Consider the following 18,626-nt stretch of genomic DNA (forward strand, 5'->3'; position numbering starts at 1 on the left):
TAACCGCCATGTTATGGCGCTAGCGGCTTGCCGTAGTCAATGAATAGCCGCTGATTGGCTGAAGCTTAAGCAAAGACTATATAATCATTAGTCGTTGCTACAAAATGTCTTGGCGTCAGGTTCTCCCGTAGACGGGAGCATTCTAGGTAGGAGTATAAGATTTCTATGGTCACACTTATGTAAAAATATTATACACTTATGACTGAACATAATATGATATTTCGTAAAGAAAATCCTGACGTTAAATACAATCATTTGTTACGGATCGCATTTCCCACGGAAACTGAAACGTCAAAGAAGGCATGGACTAAAATTCGTTGTTCCGAAAAGGAAAACACTCATATTAATCCTCTTTGGCAGTGGTAAGACTATGGTCCAGATACTAGAAAGTCGCATGCGCATTGGCTGACTAGGGAAGCCATCGCGAAAGAAAATAACAGGGCCCGAGTTGAAGTATATTTTCGTGGAACGTGAAGTGTACTCATGCCATCATAAGACTTAAATTTAAACAATATAATTGTAACTAATCAAGTAATTAAAATAAGACACGCTGATTATTTTTGAATATGAAGAGAAGGAATGCAGAATGTGGAAAAATTAGAAGACCAGTAAAGAGAAGCAAGATAGCAGAAGGCATTTACGGAAGGTACGCTTTCGAGATCAACCTTTTAGGCTTCTCTAAACGCCCTGACGTTCCCTTGCAACTTTCAGACAGTTCTGTTGTTACAGACGGATTAGGCCTTACTTAACTTTCACCTAGGTCCTTGGCGCGATTATCATATTGAGCCCGGAGCTCTTGGCCTGTTCTACTTATTTCATTTGCGAAAAAACGGCGTATTTAATTTGTGGTTTTCGCTGTTGTTTATTTTGTTGATGAAAATCGTGAAAACCGAAACCTAAAGCTTTAAATTTAACTTTCAATGCCAAATTACTGTCATTGTCTTGTCTTGTTTTGACATCATGCAGAAATAATTCATATAATATGACATGAGAGTGTAATTGACCTACAAAAACTAAACGTTACAGATGTGGAAAGTATGGATTTAATGCGCTTAAGATTACAGAGTTTTATAATATATATTCAAAGACCTACATTTTTTGAATTTTGGTGGTTTGACAACTCTTATATTTTGCATTATTTAAAAAATGATCTAGCCTATTTTAACTAGTAGTGGTTAGTTATTTCAGAGCTTAAATTTATGTAAACATATGTCTATTTGCAGCACATTTCTGTATCTGAAATTTCTTTTGGTTTGGGCCCTGGTTCTCCTAGCAGACTTCATTCTCGAGTTTAGATTTGAGTACCTTTGGCCTTTTTGGCTACTTTTGAGGAGCGTTTACGATTCATTTAAATATCAGGGACTCGTAAGTTTTGAAGTTTATAATTTTTGAAATATATTATAGTAAGTGTAGAAATCACGTTGAAAAAATACTATTGAACATTTTAGGCATTCTCTGTATTTTTCATATTCATCGCATTCACTTCAGACATGATTTGTTTCCTATTCATACCAGTACATTGGCTGTTTTTTGCAGCAAGTACATACGTTTGGGTGCAATACGTATGGCATACAGGTAATTTTACCCTTATCATTACACTAAATAGACTGTAATTAATCTTCTCAATTATATTTCAGAAAGGGGTATATGTCTTCCGACAATATCACTTTGGCTTTTATTTGTATATATAGAAGCGTCTGTGCGGCTTAAAGAACTTAAAAATCTGCCATTTAATTTGGATCTGTGTAGGCCATTTGCAGCTCATTGGTAAAAACACCAAAAAAATAAATATACTGTTAAATGTATCAAGTTCAACTTTGTATTACTTTTCAAGCATTGGCTATCCCGTAGTCACACTGGGATTTGGGTTCAAAAGTTACGTGGGCTACAGAATGAAATTGGTGAGTCAAATTTTAATTGAAATATTTTTAATAATTTATCTTTAACTGTATAATTAAATAGCGAAAGCAAAAAGATGTAGCCAGAGAGAATGATTTCTACATACAGTTATTACAGCAAGCATTGCCATCAGAAACTCCCAGCATAGCAGCTGGAGCCACCCCAGAAAAATGTATTAACCGTAATTTGTATAAAGCTTGTTTTCCACTAGCGGGTGCAACGACGCGTTTCTCAGCTTTGAAACGTTCAAACGTTTTTACGTGCGTAAAGAAAATAACATTATGACGCGCGCTAGTGGAAAACAAGCATAATAGTATTATTAATATTATAATTATTATCACAGAGAAAGCTGATTTGTTTTTGTTTCATTTAGCGTCGCTAAAATATGGGGACGAAGTAATCTCAAATGGTGTTGGGCATTGTTCTCCAAATCATGTCCAGCAGCAAAAGAAAATGAGTTTTACCAGCTCGGTTACTAATAGTAATAGCAACGTGCCAGTGACGACGACGACAGCACTGGCAACAGTGGGTGGGGGTGGGGGTCCTAACGCGCTTCTTTCTAATCATCAAGTTTCAAAATACTCTGAACTAGACAGCCGTGAAAAAGGCAAACCTAATAATAATGCGTCTCTGCAGACGAATAGCGCGAATGTACTGGATAAGCAGGACTACCAGTATATGGAAAACCACATTGCCAAGCGAACTGTCAGTGTTAATGATTTTGATGAGATGGACGAAAACTGCGAGAAGGATAAAACTGCCTTCAAAAGCAATGGCATAAGTGCTATAAATGCCAATACTGGATCACCCCCTACAGCCACGCGTGGTAACAACACCAATTCGGGTAATCGATGGAATCATCATCATAATAGTGTGAAGGACAATAGTTCTAATCAAACGCAGTCATCGGGAGGGGGGAAGAAGAATAAAAACAATATGGCAAAAGAAATTACTAATAATCACATAAATAATCAAAAAGATGATTATTTATCCAGGTATCGTATTAATGATGGGGAAGCTTCAGTGTTTTAAGGTTTACTCAATTTCATTGGTTTTTTTTCTAGGCTGGAAGGTGACATAAAGAGGCTCAAAGCCGACTTGCAATCAAGCAGGCAAGTTGAACAGGATCTTAGACTCCAGATACACAACTTAACATCTGGTGAAAAATCAGTAAAAAACGAGTTGACACAGTTCCAGCTTGATAATGAAAATTTGCAGACTAAGTAAAATATTTAATTTCAATGTAGCCCTGGAAGTCTTTCAATTTCTATTTTCTACAAATTTAGGTTACATAATTTAGTGACTGCTCGTCAGCAGGACAAACAGACAATCAGCCAGTTAGAGAAAAAACTTGCAGAAGAAAGGAGGACTAGATCGTCTATTGAAAACCAATTATCTAGCGAGCGCAAAGCTAAGAAAGTGGAGGAAGCCGCAGCCGCAAGAGCCGTTGCTATGGCTACTTCCCGGTTGGTTTTCCGTTACAACTGAACTCTATCATTTCTATTTCAAAATAATTTTTACTAATCATGTTTTGAGCAGGACGGAGTGTACTGACAGTTGCAAAGTACGGAGAAGAGAATTTGAAAATGAAGTGAAGCAGTTACGGCGAGAACTCAAATTGAGAGAAGATCAATTCAGACAGATAGAGCGTGAAACTCAGGTTAGATTCTTTATTAATAGCTATGGTTATTGTTTGTTTTTGATTAATTTAGGTATATTTTTTTGGTTTAGACATTGCGCCAATATAAGGACTCTCATGGGGAAACAGACGTGCTTATGTCTGCATTATCCGCTATGCAAGACAAAAACTCGCATCTGGAAAACAGCCTGAGTGCAGAAACTAGAGTCAAGCTTGATCTCTTTTCTGCTCTTGGGGAAGCCAAGCGTCAGCTGGAAATCAGACAATGTATTTATCAAATACTAAAATTCTAAGTTTTTGGAAGATAATTTTTTTTGGTTTTGGTTCCAGCTCTTTTGATACAGAAAGATAAAGAGATTGGAGAACTTAAATCGCGTATTGCCGAAGTGATGGCAGTAATGCCAGTGGCGAATAACTCCGTCTATCCTTCAAGCGTGGCTGTTTCGTTGGACTCGGGCATGTCACCTATGATCTATAGTCCCAAGTTTTTACCTGACGAAAGCTGTCTCGGAGTCTCTGCGAAGTCTCAATTGGATCCCAATGCTTCCGTTTACACCCCCAAAGTTGTTCCTTCGGACATTTGATCTCGCTTCACCTTTGATTTTATTTTATTTTTTTCTAAACCACCGATTTAAAGAGAAAAAACCGAATGCAATCAAGCTACAAAGTTTTGGGAAAAAAGTAACCAATTCTTTAGGATGTAAAATATCCTATTCCCCACCCTCAATACCAGTGAACGAAGTTTATAGATGTAAATTGGCAAATTATTTATTTTTGTTTTGTTCCTTTTGTGTTTGACATGGCACTTTTTTGTCTCTGAGATATGAAGTAGAAAAAAATAAGGCCACGTAAGAAAAACTAAAGTTTTTGTTCGTTTTGCTTAACGCACAGTTGGCTAATAGTTTAGCCACCTTTTTAAGATTTTAAATTTAAGAGAAAAGAACGAAGCGAAGCTAGCAAGTGATGTAAGAATCTGCATTGGCCAACTATTTGAACCCCCTGGCCTCTTATTATAATATAATTAATGTTTCAAAGTTGTGAAATATAAATTTGCGTTTCCCTCCCCTCCTCCCATTCCTTACTCAGAAATTGGTTAAAAAAATTTAATAAGGCTCAAAAATATTGGATATTGATTGGAACTTTAAAAGATCATTAACCTCTTGTAGCAAAAATTATTTCTGTAATTTGTATTATAAATATAATTAGTTTGACCTAGTTTCTGCCATGTTGGTAAAATTATTTGCTTCTGTAGTAGCGTGTTGCCTTATTTACTGTATTGCTTCTCTAACCCTGAAACAAACCCTTTTTACTGTAATTTACTACAGTTCAAAAACTTAATATTGACAGGGAAGATCTAAGGTGTGTGCCATTCGCTAAAGGTTTATCAAGTGCTATTGGCAGTCAGATGTTCTAAAAAAAAGTTATTTGTGGTTCAGTGCTGTGAAGCTTTTTTTTCTTTTTTTGGACATAACAATGAAAAGTGAGAATAAATGAGACAAAAGCTTCGTCTTTCATGGAAAAAATTTTGCCAACTTATTTAAATTTCATAAGCTAATATTTACATATTTTGTAAACAAATTTAATAATCAATAATGAACCGACAAAGAACAACAAAGTAACTAAATTAGCAACAATATAATACCGTGTTAAATTATGTAGGTTGATTAACTTTTATCTTGACCAATCCAAACACTGACTAGACAATTTTTTTTTGCGATTTCACTCCCTTATTTGAATTTATATAACATGTTCAATAACTAGTATAGAGAAGATATATGGATACCACATTTTTCATACTTTCTAGTCACTACTTGGAATTAGTTAAAAAAAAATATCTAAGTTAATTTAGGGAGATCTCAGTCTTTTAAACTTGAGGTTCAGCAGTTTGCACCAGTTTGCCACTATATCTGGAAATGAAAACCAAATATATATTTTGAGGTTCTATCAATTTAAGTGAAATTTTAAATGTTTGTTTACTCGTGTTTAATGAGTCTACATCCTTGTGTTATTTGAGCTGCTTCATTGGTAAAATGACAAGCGAAGAGTAACAAATTTCTAGGTTGAACTTTCAGAGCAAATCTCATGAAAAGCAAGGAATAAATGCACAGAGCTTTAGGGAAGGAAACATTTATTAGATTAGACCAAATATATAAATTTTTCTTTTAATAATAACCGAATGTCATTTTCCCACTGATTATGCTAGGATCTTTCTTAATATCAGCGATGGCTGCTAAAGGAATCCCCCAATTTGCAACTGTAAAGAGTGATATTGGTTAAGACCTTTTTGAATAATATATGTTGGTTTATCTTACCAGGACCCCAGAAATGCTGCAAATAAAACACAATATATATACTTCATGGTCACACTATTATGTGTATGCTTAAAAATTCTTACTGTGCTTCACAGGATAACATCAGTGGAAAGAAAATAAAAATAATCTTAATTATAAAATTGTTTATGGAGAATATTTCAACGCTCTTGGTAAACTAGTTTTTGCATTTCTGGCACAATCATTTTAGAGGAAGTAGAAGCATTTAATTTTCAGTAAGCCTTAGTTTATAAGCTGAAATCTCATTCGAAGGTCATTTATATTTTGTATTGACGTGTACAATTTTTAGAATAATAGAATTATTATGGCTAAATCGAAATAATGGTCAAACCTGGCTAAATATTGCCTAAATTCTTGGCTCTTTAGGGAATCTACTGCTCTCATCAAGACTTTACTAGCCATCTTGTTTGTTAATCCTTTCAATGGACGGGTAGACCAGAATGAATTAGATGGTATTGAACAGACAACTCGCGGTACCCCAAGGTTTTTTGTTGACCTTCAGGGACAGACTTCAGCCCTGCTGCGTGATCTTTAACCCAATAAAAGCAGACGATAAAACTACCGGTAACCCTAAAAGCGAAGACAAATTCAAGCAAGAGGGGTAAGAAGGGGAAAGAATAGTGGAAAACAGACACGTGTCGCCTCCCTGTCAAAACTCAAAATAAAGGTCATTTTGGGTCAATGTATTTGCAACCGCGATGAAAATGTCATCTATAGATAAAGTCAAGATATTAGTAGTAGGCGATTCAGGTATGTTTTCAAATTAATTTATCCGTAGCGAAATTTTAAAACATTGCCCAAAAATAGGCGTTGGTAAAAGTTCTTTAGTTCATTTAATATGTCATAATGAACCAATACCAAATCCATCATGGACTATTGGGTGCTCCATTGAGGTGAAAGTACGTTCAGGTTCATATTAGGGTCTAACATAAATAAAATTTGTTACATTATTGTAATCTATACACGTAATGCTGATAGTTACATGAATATAAGGAGGGAACACCTTCTCAAAAAACATATTTTATTGAGCTTTGGGACATTGGTGGCTCAAGTAGCCACAGAAATAGTCGTTCTGTTTTTTATAACTCCTTACATGGTAAGCATTCACCCTTATTGTTTAAAAGTCAATGGTAGCTCAAAATTTAGTTTGAATTAATAAATTTACATGGCATTTAGGGATAATTTTAGTTCATGATTTAACAAATAAGAAGTCGCAGCAGAATTTACGAAAGTGGCTGTCAGGGGTGTTATGCAAAGAGGAGAAAATAAAAGGACAGAGTGGGTAAGTGGGATGTCTAGTGATAAATATTTTTGTCTTAACACTAATGTCTTATATTAGAAATGATTAAGATAGATTTTAAATCTTTAAATTAACAATAAAAAGTTAATTTTATAAGTGAATTTGAGTATGATCCTGAGCAATTTGTGGATAGACAAATACCGATGTTAGTTATTGGCACAAAGTTAGATCTGGCCCAACAAGTATTATCTCCTGGTAGAACTAATCGCTCATCATCTTTTTCCGATGAATGTGGTGCTGAAGAAATTTTTGTTGTATGTAATTTTCCCTCGAAACTATACTGAATTTACTTACGTAAGTTAAAACTAAACAGTGTAATTACTTTAGGCCTCTCATGTATCAAAATCTTTAGCACCTGCATCGAGCAATGCCGTTAAACTTAGCAGATTTTTTGATAAGGTAGGAATAACACTATTTTAATCATAGGCTTAATTTACACAAGAACCTATCCATGAAATCTTTTCATTACTTATGTCAAAGGTTATTGAAAGACGGTATCATAGTCAAACTAGTACCCAAGTCTCGGCTGTTTTAGATAGGAGAAGACTGGCACCAAATGTGCCTAAATCTGCTTTCATTGACAAACAAGGACATTGGGATTAATATTCAACTTTTCAAACTTTATTTTAACTACAATTTACTGGTGTTAAAACAATCACAGAACCAGTATAATAAAAATGATAATGCCGTACAAAGCTTTGGCATATTAAGGTTTTGATAAAATTTTGCATCTGTAAATTTGATTAAACATAATGACTATTATTATTTAAATATGTTATAATTCCTGAGATTTTTTTCTATTTTAATTTTAAGCTTATAACCAGTGAGTATCCTACGACCAAATTGGATAAACAATATAATCACCCACTTTCAACTTAATATGGAATATAAGTGTACAAAAACTTACGACGCCTTACTCCATTAGTTCAAAAACTAACAGTTGGGACCAAACCGCTTCAAAAAAAACAAGATTCGACTTTTCGTTAAATGTGGGTTATGCCACTGGTTAAAAATTCTAACAGTTCTATAGCTATGGGACAGAAGTCCCTCAACCAGACTTGCTTCATTTCCACAACCTCTTTATTTTGGTCATCTTTAGGGAAAACTGCGTTGACATCTGCCAAAAATAGGTGTAATAATAACCTACATGTAGATTGGTATAAACTGTTGAACACACCAGCCACCTCTCTGGAAAATTACATACCAATTAGCTCCTCCAGTTCTCTAACCAAAATTTCGGCCTCTTCGCTCCTTACATTCGCTGTCTGTCCTATTTGACCTTGAGCAAAGTTCCAAATTATTTGGCAAAGAAGCGTCCCCACGTTCCACTCATCGGGCACCACATCTCGAATGACTGCCATTATTCTGTATAACGTTGTAATTTCTAGGTTATGTTATACCATGTAACCAATATACGCTAAAACACGCGTACCTAGATACACCTCCGTTTTCGTGTAACTGCAACCGCCCTTCTGGTTCTAGAATGAGATTTAACAATACGCCTGATGCGTAGTATAACGGAGCTAAGTAATCCTCTTCCATATTTTGAAGGAGATGAGGAATTACTACGGTGAGTTATAGTCGGTGTTAATTTTGTTTTAATCTAGAAAAAAACAAATACTGTGGTTACCCACCCTTGTGTTTTATTAGATGGAGGCGCACTTCTTCGTTATGACTTAAATTGCTCAAATTGTAGTAAATTTCCACCGATATTTCGGCATCCCCCGTAGTTAGTGATGGTAGCAGTTCTTTTGGAAGAGAAAATCGTTGAAGTGTGAAGTAACGACAAGTTACGCCCGCTCCAGAAAATGCGTAACAATATTATCTCGTTCCTTTTTCTAGCGCGGGCTAAACCCTCTCATATAACGGACACATACTTTCGCATAAGAGAACTGCGGTTGACCCCAAACTGGTCCCTAAGTAATAGGACATATTGCTCAGTGTCGTTAAAGTCGCGATAAACGCTCGTTTCTCTAAAGTTACAATTTTCGGACCTGAAACGAATATGGATTGTCAGAAATATGTAATATCATAAGTGGCATAATTACCTTTAGTGTGTCAGTAAGATAAATTTTACAATGATACCTTGTTTAACGTAAATGACGTCACTTTTTCCAGTGACGAAATTTACGTCACTTTATTCTGGGACGAAATTGGCGGGAACATTACAAAGACCACATAGTGTACTAGATAGGAATTCGCGAGTCCTACGTTTCTGTGGTCCGTGTAGAACAAGCTCTCATTGGTGAATTTCTATGGGAAAAGCTCTTATTGGCACACTTAGGGTAATTATGCCACTTATGGTAATATATCTCTTAGGAGAGAAGGCTCCATCGCGCTAACCTGCCAATGTTGAAATATGTACCTTCGGAGGCCGAATTTTCAAAAATGTGTTTCGAAAGAAGGAATAGGGCGTGGCTAAAACATCATACGCTAACTTTCTAAACCTAGTACATTGGAAAAATATGATTTATAAATAAATAAATATCCTAACTAGTGTAATTTTTACATTTGACATCGTACGAAGTTCGAACATGATGAGGTGTACACATCCGCGATTTGACGGCTTACGTCTAGCCTGTGACGGTACATGATTCAGTTTAATGCCCTAGCTGGATACTTCTCTCGTAAGAGTCATATCATATACCTTTAGTATTATGTATTATCAACTAGTAGCAACACCAGTCTTTAAAAATTAGCGTTAGTTCTTACTTAGAATGTCCAACAATAAATCGACGCAAAGCGTATGTTTAGCCAAACTTTGCCCCACTTCTTCCAGACAACTCATATTTGCCAGAACCCGAACGACCTTTCAACGGTAAAAGAAATATGTTAAAACATAAAACTAAAAGGAGGCCTTTCCCTATTTAGCATTTACCTTGAAAATAACATTATTGTTTTCATTATCTTCGCCTGAATTGTATTTTCCGTATTTCTTATACTGGTGGCCAGAAGTTCTCTAAATTAAAAAATATTGTTTCAGGGCCCCTAAACTACTAAAAATCAGGATTCGGTCTGTTAAGTACCCTATTTTCAATAAATATTTTTATACGGTTATTTCAAAATGGTCAAAACTAAGCCAGTTTTTGGTATAATTTAGTGAAAATAAAGTGCTCGTTTTATTTTACAGTATAGTTCCTATTTGGTTCCTATATTTTACCCTATTTTTATCGTGAAAAGTTCATTTTCCCTCATTATTTTTAGTTTTCAGTGAAAATTATATTGTTTGAATTTTCGCGACGCTTAATTTTGTCAGTGGCGTAACTAAGAACTCCGCCCACCCCCCGCGGAAAACGACTTGGAGTCCTTTTAAATAGCACCGATTTTATTCATAAACGTTTGGGGGCCCCCCGCGCCGCGGGGTCAGTGGGGGCGCTATTTACGCCACTAGCTTTTGTTCCTTCAAGAGAGGCCTACCTCGTTCGAAACGTAGTGGTGCAATAGTGCCAATAAGACGTCTAGAGCCTGGGATGTTTGATAAAGTTGTAGACTAGCTTTCTTCCTTGTGGCGACCAAACTGCCCAGAATGTAACAAATTCCTGAGACCAAAAACTGAAAAAAAAAAAGACATTCGGGTTGAACACGTTTGTATTCCCAAATAGGAAACAATTTTTTGGTACCTGATGACCAAAGTATTTCTTCATTATCTGAACGCAGACGGGGAAGCAGAAGGCGCATTTTAAGAATGAATCGCAACATTCTTCTAATCTGGCCAATTTTCTAAAATTTAGACCAAAATGTTAAGTTACGTGATTCCTAATGAACTCTTTCTTCAGTAACATTCTTCTAACCGTAAAATGTCTACAATTTTAACCATAACGTCTAGGTCGTGCACGCAGACCGCCATAGTGCCGCAGAGCTCAGATACCAAATTAACTTCGTCAGTGTAAATCTTTAATGCCACATCGGTTTCCATTGTTAAAGATTTTAAAACGTCTAATAGCTTTATAAATCAAACTGTAAAACGTGTTGCTTTTTGTTATTGAAACATGGTGTCGTATTTGCTTACGTATATGAAAGACGTGTACGATGTCTCTTGTTTCCCGATTTTTCTCTGCATGTGGCGAGAGGACCCGGACAAATGTTTAGAGAATGTCGACGTTAGGTATTGAATCTCGGGCGAATTTTTTCGGAATCTTTCGCAATGCGTTAGGTTCTTTAGCATGCCATAACCGTACAACAAAGCTTGGGGGTATTTGGAAATTGTCAACTCCCGGAATATCGACACAAATTGAGCTGAAAAATAACGCTGGTGTAAGACGAATGATAAATTTAAAAGGTTGGGAAATGTAAACTTTCTAACCCACCCCCATTTTTGGTGTATTGCGCGTGAAACACTTCTACTGGCGCTCAGTAATAGCGTTTGTAATCAAACCCCTGTAAATTTACTTCACCCTGGCAGGGCTCCCACCGGGTCTCTAAAATACCGAAAAGTTCTTATATTTCTTCAAGGTCTTTAATCTACCCTAAAATCGGGATTTGGTCCCTAAAGTACCCTATTTTCATGAAATTCAGGGAAACCATCATTGGCTTAAAATATTTTTATACATCTGCTCAAGGACTGCTTACAAAATAGTCAAATCTGAGAATTAATGATAAAATAGTTCGAACATAGTACATAATAATGTTACCGAGCTTGTGGCACTACCTTGAGTTGTAGGAGTGAGCCTACCTGTTAGGTAGTAAAATTTAAAGAAAATAAAAATACCAAGTCAGGTTTGGAATTTAGTTCAAATAAGGATCTCAATTTGGTTTACGTTGGTCCCTATATATTTGGTTCGAATTTTGAAAAATGTGGTACCTATTTTACCCTATTTTTAAAGATTTAGGTGGAAGCCCTGCCCTGGTCTTAGTAGGTCATATTTCGACATAATTTTTTCCTTTGTTACACAATCGCTACTTTGCAATGAATTTATAAAATATTTCGGTGTTTTAACAAATAAACAATATTTATTTATACATGTATATCTTACCATAGGTTTATGATACCTCATGAACTTACTTAAAAAATCTTCTTCCGCGAGTAAGGGATCGAGGCTAGGTTGCTCGGACAAGCGATAAAGAACCTTCAAAATAGTTGTCAAATTCTTCCCGCTGGGATGTAGCTGAAAAATAGGATCCGAATAAAACTACGGGGTTTGAAAGCATTGTCGTCCTTACCTCTAATATAATCTGGACGATTTTGATCGTTTTTTCGGGAAAGGAATCGTCCATGAATTTAAACAATTCCTTCATGATTTCGGATCGGAGAGAGCTCCCGTGTTTCAAGGCGGATTTATTGTTTAAAACGACTTCTTTCAAGCCAATCAAATCTTCTATCGAAGCGAAATCGGTCGTTTATACCCGTTATCAAAGATATGGATTATCTGTTTTTATTCGATTACCTTCGTGGTAATCCGGTCGAATGGTGGCCAAAGTGGACAACAATTGAGATCGGGTAGTTTCCATTTCGACTTTATTATGGTCTCGCTGTTCTCCGTTCAAGCTGCCAGTGTTTTGTTGTTTTTGCAAGAAACCCTTCTTGGAGCTCTCCGTTCTAATTTTGTCGCTAGATGCCGAAGACAATCGTGGTCGACTTTCGGTAGGTGACGCCGTGTACCCATAATTCGCTATAGTACGTATTTTTTAATCGTAAAATGTGTAAACCATCTGGACCTTCTACATTTAATAGGATAGAGTTTCCCCTTACCAATTGTGGAAGGGGAATTGACGTTGCTTTTGTTGTAACTAGCCCTCGTTCTGGATGGTTGGCGCTCGAAAAGGGGGGCTGGTGTCACGGTTGGCTTCAAATTGGCAATCTGAAAAGCGGGTATTCGTAGAACTGATAGCGGCGTAACGTTTTACGAATAGGCAAATCCCTACTTGGGAATAAACATTGTTGGAGGAACAGGCGTTGATACTTTGGCTTTTCTTGGGAGTACTTTTATCGGGTAAGCTGTATCTCTCCGAATAGTCGCTATAGAGAACCTCTCTCTATTTTAAATTTCGATCGTAGATTGGTATTAAAATGAAAACTCACCTATAAGCGCTAAAACTTCTCGTAATAATCTTACGGTTTTCAATCCTGCGAAGAGACCTATTATATGACGAATAATAATTACAACATTTTAGTTAAAATATTTGTACCTATCGAAGCTGTTTATGGCCAACGAAGAAGGGTGTTCGATTGAATCAGCCAAACGAATAGCGGACCTGGCTTCCCGCAAAATCTCCGCGCTGTTTTTGCAACTTTCCAGCGCCTTGCCCGATCTTGAATCCACTCTAATTCTAGACATGTTTTAGACGTTCTGGTCTCTCCCTAGATATCATCGCGTTACTATTAATTTCAATTTTGACGGGTGCGCGACCATTTCGTTTCCATTTCCGTTACGATCCGGAGTCGAACAGGCTCCGGGGGGAAAACGCTATACCTTTTCGATACGATATTTCAAGCTCTTTACTCATCAGTTGGTTGGCTAATTTCTAGAGAGGATAGACGTACGGTTTGTCGGCGGGGTGGGACACGGAGGGAGGGGTTTCAACCCTTTATCGCGCGAACGAAGCGATGTTTGGGTTTAGTTTTTCTTACTCGAAGGAGGGGGTAGGTGTATTAAATCGCCTTTGGTCGAATCGTTTCCGGGCGCGATGAAGGGGAGGGAGATAGCTATCGCGTCGCCATGGTTACCGAAAAGGTAACATTAAAGCTTCCCCCCTAAGTTCAGTGTCCTAACATTCCGCTCGTAATTCGAGCCATGTCGTACTCGGAAGTTCGAACTTATTTGACAACCAAAGATATCCCCAAGCTTTTCACGAGTCTCATGGCGGGTTTGATGTACAATCGTCCCGAGGATCACATCAAGTATTTGCAATCGTGTTTGGAACAAGCGCAAAGCGGAAATGTTGGCAAGTTTCAATGGAACACTTTCATCGAACAGAAGAGGCCCAAGTCCCGAGAATTGCCGCCGCTTCCCAACCGAAGACCGTCGAGCGAATTAGCCAACCCAGTCCCGGCGGCCACGCCTCTTCCACCCATTAACAGCCACCATTTTAACGAAGACGTTATCGATGGAAAACCCAGGTACCCCGACGTATCATTCAGTCTCTATCACGTACGCGAAAACGTCCGCCCTCCGTCAACGGGTTTCAAATCCATCGCGATATTCGTCGTTGGAGCCGTTGACGAAGACTCTCGCCGGTTGTGCCTCGAGTTTGTCGACGACACAGAACACACATCCCAACACGTCAGCGTATCCGGTCTGATGGCAAATAGAATGTTGGTGGAAGGGTTCGGCTCTTTCGATTCTGTCCCGGCATGCGCCCTCGTTGAGGAAGTACAGAGGAGCATCGCCAATTCTAGTTCTGACGTGCTGCTGATGAGTGGGTTTCCTAGAAACGAAAAGGACGCTATCGAATGGGAGTCGTGGGATTTGCCCGTACCCGACGTTTTTTATCTGGAAGATCCACAATTCGTAGATAAATTGGGGGAGAAGGTTGAAGCCAGTGAGATGACCGAATCGGAAAAAGATAAATTAGTCAACAAGAATAACGATATCTTGAGCGTTCTGGAGTATCTCAATAACAAATATCCCGAGATGGTACATCGAGTCGATGACGCTCACCGATTGAAGGAAATAGTTCAAAACGCGATGGATCTACAGGACAAAGAAGTAAGGCAGACGTCTAAGTTTATTCAATCAATTGTAACTGAGGAAGAGGACGAGGAACCTAATTTTGATTACACGGCGTTGAAAAATGCTCAGCTACCTATTGTATGCGTGGTAGGAGTTCCCGGAGCTGGTAAAAGTAGTCAGTCAGCGAGCGCCGGTCATAAGTACGATATGGCAAGGTTAAGTTTGAAAGAACTGGTTGAGAAAGAAAAGAGCCGCGCTTCGGACCGCGCGCTACTGCTATCGGAGGCTGATTCCGATCTATTAGACGCCGATCTAGCCACCGATATGTTGAAAGAAGCGATGTACCAGTTTTATCCCAGCACGAAGGGGTTTATATTGGACGGTTTCCCACAAAGCGTGGAACAGGGGCAAAAGATGGAAGACGACGTTGGCGAATTCAAAGCCATTCTCAATCTGCAAGTGACGACCCAAGTAGCGGTCACCCGATTGGTCAAAAAGTTTATCGACGACGGCGCCGATGCGGACGAAGCCGACGCCCTCTGTAAAATAGAAAACGAGCGAGCCGAGGATCGGGTTCGCAAAGTAACGGATCACTTCCACCATAAAGTCATTACCATCTCGTCAAACGCCAGCGCCGCCGAAGTTTTCGAAAACGTCTCCCATGTTTTGGAAGAAGTTTTGGAAATTCCGGAGGAGCCAGCGGAAGCCGTCGAAGCGGAATGCGTCAAGGAGGAAGTCGGGAAGGAGGAAGCGTCCGCGCCCCCCATGGAGGAATTTTCAACCGTGGAAGAAATTCTGGCCACGGAAGAAGAAATTCTTGCTACGGAGGAAGAAAACGTTGAAGATATTGTCGCGGAAGAATCGCCGAAATTCGATGAGAATCTGGAAGAAGAAATGCATAGGGAAATCGAAAATCTCATCGACGAATCGTCTCTGATTGCGGACGACACCGAAGCTGATAATATCCCCTTGGATTCGGAGGTAGTCTCCGAGAACGTGGATGTTTACAAAGAACCCGCCGACCCCACCATAGTTCATGAAACCGGAGCGGATCAATCTGAGAAGCAAGAAGGAAAACAGGATGAGGATATTCAAGAGGTTCTAGAGACGGAGGGAAACTCTGAGGTTATGCTATCGGGGGAGGGTGATGGCGTACAAGTTGAAGAAGCTCCGGTTGAGGCGGAGGAAGAGGAGGTAGTAGATCTCGAGGAATCGCAACCAGAGGAGGACCTAGAAAATAGTGGCGCCGATGTCCAAGAAACGGGGGTTGACGACGAAACGGGAAATGGTGTTGTAGAAGACTGCAACTCTAGTAAACAAGAAGAGACCAAAGATGGTTCGGAGGGGCAGCCTAATTCCGTAGAAGTCGACATAATTTCGGAAGAAGGCAACAGCGAGAGTATTGAAGAAATGAAACCAGTCTTGGAGGTTTTCCGCGACGACCTCAAATCCACCACCGAATGAAAGTATATCGAGACGAGCAACTGGAACATAGTTTAATTTTATATATAAAAAATGGTTCGCTAAACGAAATTTTTGTTTTCTAACGCAATTATTCAGATTGTCTTCGAAGTTTTGGATCATATTCAATGAGAATAAAATAAGGTAAAAGTGGGTCCGTGTGATGTAGGGACTGAAATTCAACGAATATTTTTTTAGATTTAAATTTTTAAGAACTGTTCCTCGTTGTCCAGTCGTTTCCTTTGCTAATCAGGAAACGATTATAGTTTTAAGTCTTTCTCCAGGAAACCTATATCGGCCGAAGTACCGCGTTTTATCCCAGAATAAAGCTTAGTTTTCACCTCTTATTGTTAATCGTACTTTACTAGTTCACGTTGTTAAAAGATCGCTCACTTCAGACCAACAGTGATTACTATATTACCAATATAACTGAATTTAAGTTTTTATGGATGTTAATTAAGGACCCCAGTTTTAAGATCCTATCCCCTTTACTTTAATCTACTTTAATTTTGTCGTTATGGAATATATTTGTGTTTTTCTTGTTGGTAAATAGGCCTTTTCATTAAATAAGCTACGCTTGCTGAATTTGTTTTTATGTAGCTCATTCGTCACGAAATACGTCGTTCAGTTCAGTTCAGTTCATACTTGAAAACAGGGTGCCTCGTCAAATTTACCCTTATGTATAGGGCTTTTCGTAGAAAAACGTCATCGATAGGTCACCAGTGACGCAGCAGCAACATCAAAACAAGAAAGCCAATGCTACTTTATAAAAAGGCCTATTATTTTATTTCATAGAACTATACGTAATACGAGAAATACGCGTGTTTTTCATTGGTGATAAACCCAGATACATTATTTTTGTTGTCATCTAGAAAGAATTTAAAATGGACCAAAAACTATTGTTTGAATTTGATATAATATTGAATAATAGCAAAAGTGGATATTAAAACTAAGTATACCTCGACACCCTTCCCTTGCTCCATGTAACCTGAGAGATCCCTTCTCAGGGCCAAATTGCTTGCATCCCCCTTTCCCTAAGGTTACTATTGACGGTCATCGCACAGGAACATGCGAAAATAGGCTTTAAAATAGAGAGCTGATAGATTTTGCTTCCTAGGAGAATTAAAAACTAAATCGCCTTTAAATTTAAATTCGTATTGTATCGGAGTTTATATATCTTTAGGGAATTATTTTTTTTTATTTACAATTTTCTTTAAAAAAACTATTGGCCGATATTGGTCACGTGTCTTACTTTTCAAGAATAATTTCGTTGTTGGAAATTGGCACAGATAGATTGTTGTCGGTCGGTTACCTGTAGGTAGGAATTGGATTCACGAAATTAAAGGGGCTTCGTTCGGTGGCAAAAAAAAAGAAAATTGAGCATGCTTTTCCTTCCCCCCAACCCCTCACTCGGTGGCAGAGGCGGGCAGTGTTAACCGTAAATTTCGCACTTTACTGACTTTACACACATTTTGCCACCGAACTTTGGAGCCACTTTAATTTATATTAATAAAATGTCGCGGAAGAAAAGATCGGATTGCAAAAACCAGCAAACTCAATGTAACACTTTCATAGTTTTTAAAGATTTTCGTGAAGTAGGAGTACAAACTTTTGAAACTAGGGCAGTCATAACGTCAAATAGCAAAGGCTTAGATAAAGTTATTCAAACGGACAATACAGATTCTGCAAAGAATCTACGCTGGGATCACTAGTGTCGGATCGTACTATTTTGGAAAAATAAATAAACATATGACGTGAGAAAGCTAAAGCCTGATTGGTTAGTTCCAATAGGGAGGGAGAGAGAGAGGAGGCCTCAGATTACAAGAGGTGTACGGCCAAAGGCTGGATTCGAATATCAAAGTACACTTTTTGTTTTAATATCCACTTTTGATAATAGCCTTTGGTACCATCTTCGCAAATTTCGTAGCGAAAATTCTTCTGTTTTTTTCTGACCAGACCTCTGTCCTCCGAATTTTTTGTGTATATGCTGAGAAAAAGGTACAAAATAAATGAACACCGAGGTACTCGTGTCATGGTTTCCATCCCGATGATGGTACTTGGATGAGGACATAGAGGAATTTATGCTGCTGGAAGAACTCTTCACTCGAAGTACAGTAAAGCACTTGCTGCTACTAAGAGGACTTTGTATCAGGTACGTTTCAGTTGTGATGTTATCTAATGTACCCAAGGGATTTAAGTTGACGACGTGCTATTTGAAGGGATATCTAAGATTTAGCTTCCACCCCCTGCCACCATTCCTCTTTACAGGTATTTTATCAAAACCTGTACCACGCCGCGGTAAAAACTAGATCGCTTCATATGAGGCTTTAAGAAGGTAAAACTAAACTTGTAAGTAGTGTTGTTAATTTTCCGGAACAATAAAATGC

At 38.1% G+C, this 18,626-nt stretch overlaps 4 protein-coding genes across 5 annotated transcripts; 2 read left to right on the forward strand and 2 right to left on the reverse strand.

The window, feature by feature from the left end:
• The first annotated feature begins 388 nt into the window (after positions 1–388).
• On the forward strand, positions 389–4,345 carry LOC149932291 (macoilin-like). The gene is made up of 12 exons (XM_090156881.1): positions 389–646; positions 1,224–1,365; positions 1,449–1,575; positions 1,638–1,767; positions 1,835–1,901; positions 1,963–2,071; positions 2,273–2,894; positions 2,964–3,122; positions 3,186–3,365; positions 3,439–3,559; positions 3,631–3,805; positions 3,869–4,345. The coding sequence occupies exons 1-12, from the start codon at positions 567–569 to the stop codon at positions 4,120–4,122; spliced, it is 2,166 nt and encodes a 721-aa protein (XP_090013007.1). The 5' UTR covers positions 389–566; the 3' UTR covers positions 4,123–4,345.
• Positions 4,346–5,047: 702 nt separating this feature from the next.
• Mpc1 (mitochondrial pyruvate carrier) lies at positions 5,048–6,458 on the reverse strand. 2 transcript variants are annotated; one of them, XM_090156885.1, is made up of 5 exons: positions 6,200–6,458; positions 5,851–5,866; positions 5,712–5,792; positions 5,516–5,648; positions 5,048–5,445 (listed from the first exon to the last, which is right to left on the reverse strand). In XM_090156885.1, the coding sequence occupies exons 3-5, from the start codon at positions 5,719–5,721 to the stop codon at positions 5,403–5,405; spliced, it is 186 nt and encodes a 61-aa protein (XP_090013011.1). In that variant the 5' UTR covers positions 5,722–5,792; positions 5,851–5,866; positions 6,200–6,458; the 3' UTR covers positions 5,048–5,402. The 2 variants fall into 2 exon arrangements, with proteins under 2 accessions (XP_090013011.1, XP_090013010.1); XM_090156884.1 differs by lacking the exon at positions 6,200–6,458 and adding an exon at positions 5,934–5,955.
• Positions 6,273–7,939, forward strand: LOC149932293 (rab-like protein 3). Its single transcript, XM_090156883.1, has 7 exons — positions 6,273–6,618; positions 6,676–6,767; positions 6,847–6,964; positions 7,045–7,150; positions 7,266–7,422; positions 7,496–7,567; positions 7,649–7,939. The coding sequence occupies exons 1-7, from the start codon at positions 6,567–6,569 to the stop codon at positions 7,769–7,771; spliced, it is 720 nt and encodes a 239-aa protein (XP_090013009.1). The 5' UTR covers positions 6,273–6,566; the 3' UTR covers positions 7,772–7,939.
• On the reverse strand, positions 7,887–10,866 carry LOC149932294 (armadillo repeat-containing protein 2). Its single transcript, XM_090156882.1, has 9 exons — positions 10,789–10,866; positions 10,586–10,720; positions 10,047–10,127; positions 9,881–9,977; positions 9,046–9,162; positions 8,803–8,916; positions 8,601–8,733; positions 8,373–8,533; positions 7,887–8,285 (listed from the first exon to the last, which is right to left on the reverse strand). Exons 1-9 carry the CDS (start codon positions 10,810–10,812, stop codon positions 8,152–8,154), a joined length of 996 nt encoding a protein of 331 aa, XP_090013008.1. The 5' UTR covers positions 10,813–10,866; the 3' UTR covers positions 7,887–8,151.
• Between the last annotated feature and the right edge of the window lie 7,760 nt (positions 10,867–18,626).

The sequence above is a fragment of the Leiobunum rupestre genome, chromosome 8, assembly GCF_980474605.1.
Source record: "Leiobunum rupestre chromosome 8, qqLeiRupe1.1.hap1, whole genome shotgun sequence".
In the NCBI taxonomy this organism is placed as follows: Eukaryota; Metazoa; Arthropoda; class Arachnida; order Opiliones; family Sclerosomatidae; genus Leiobunum; species Leiobunum rupestre.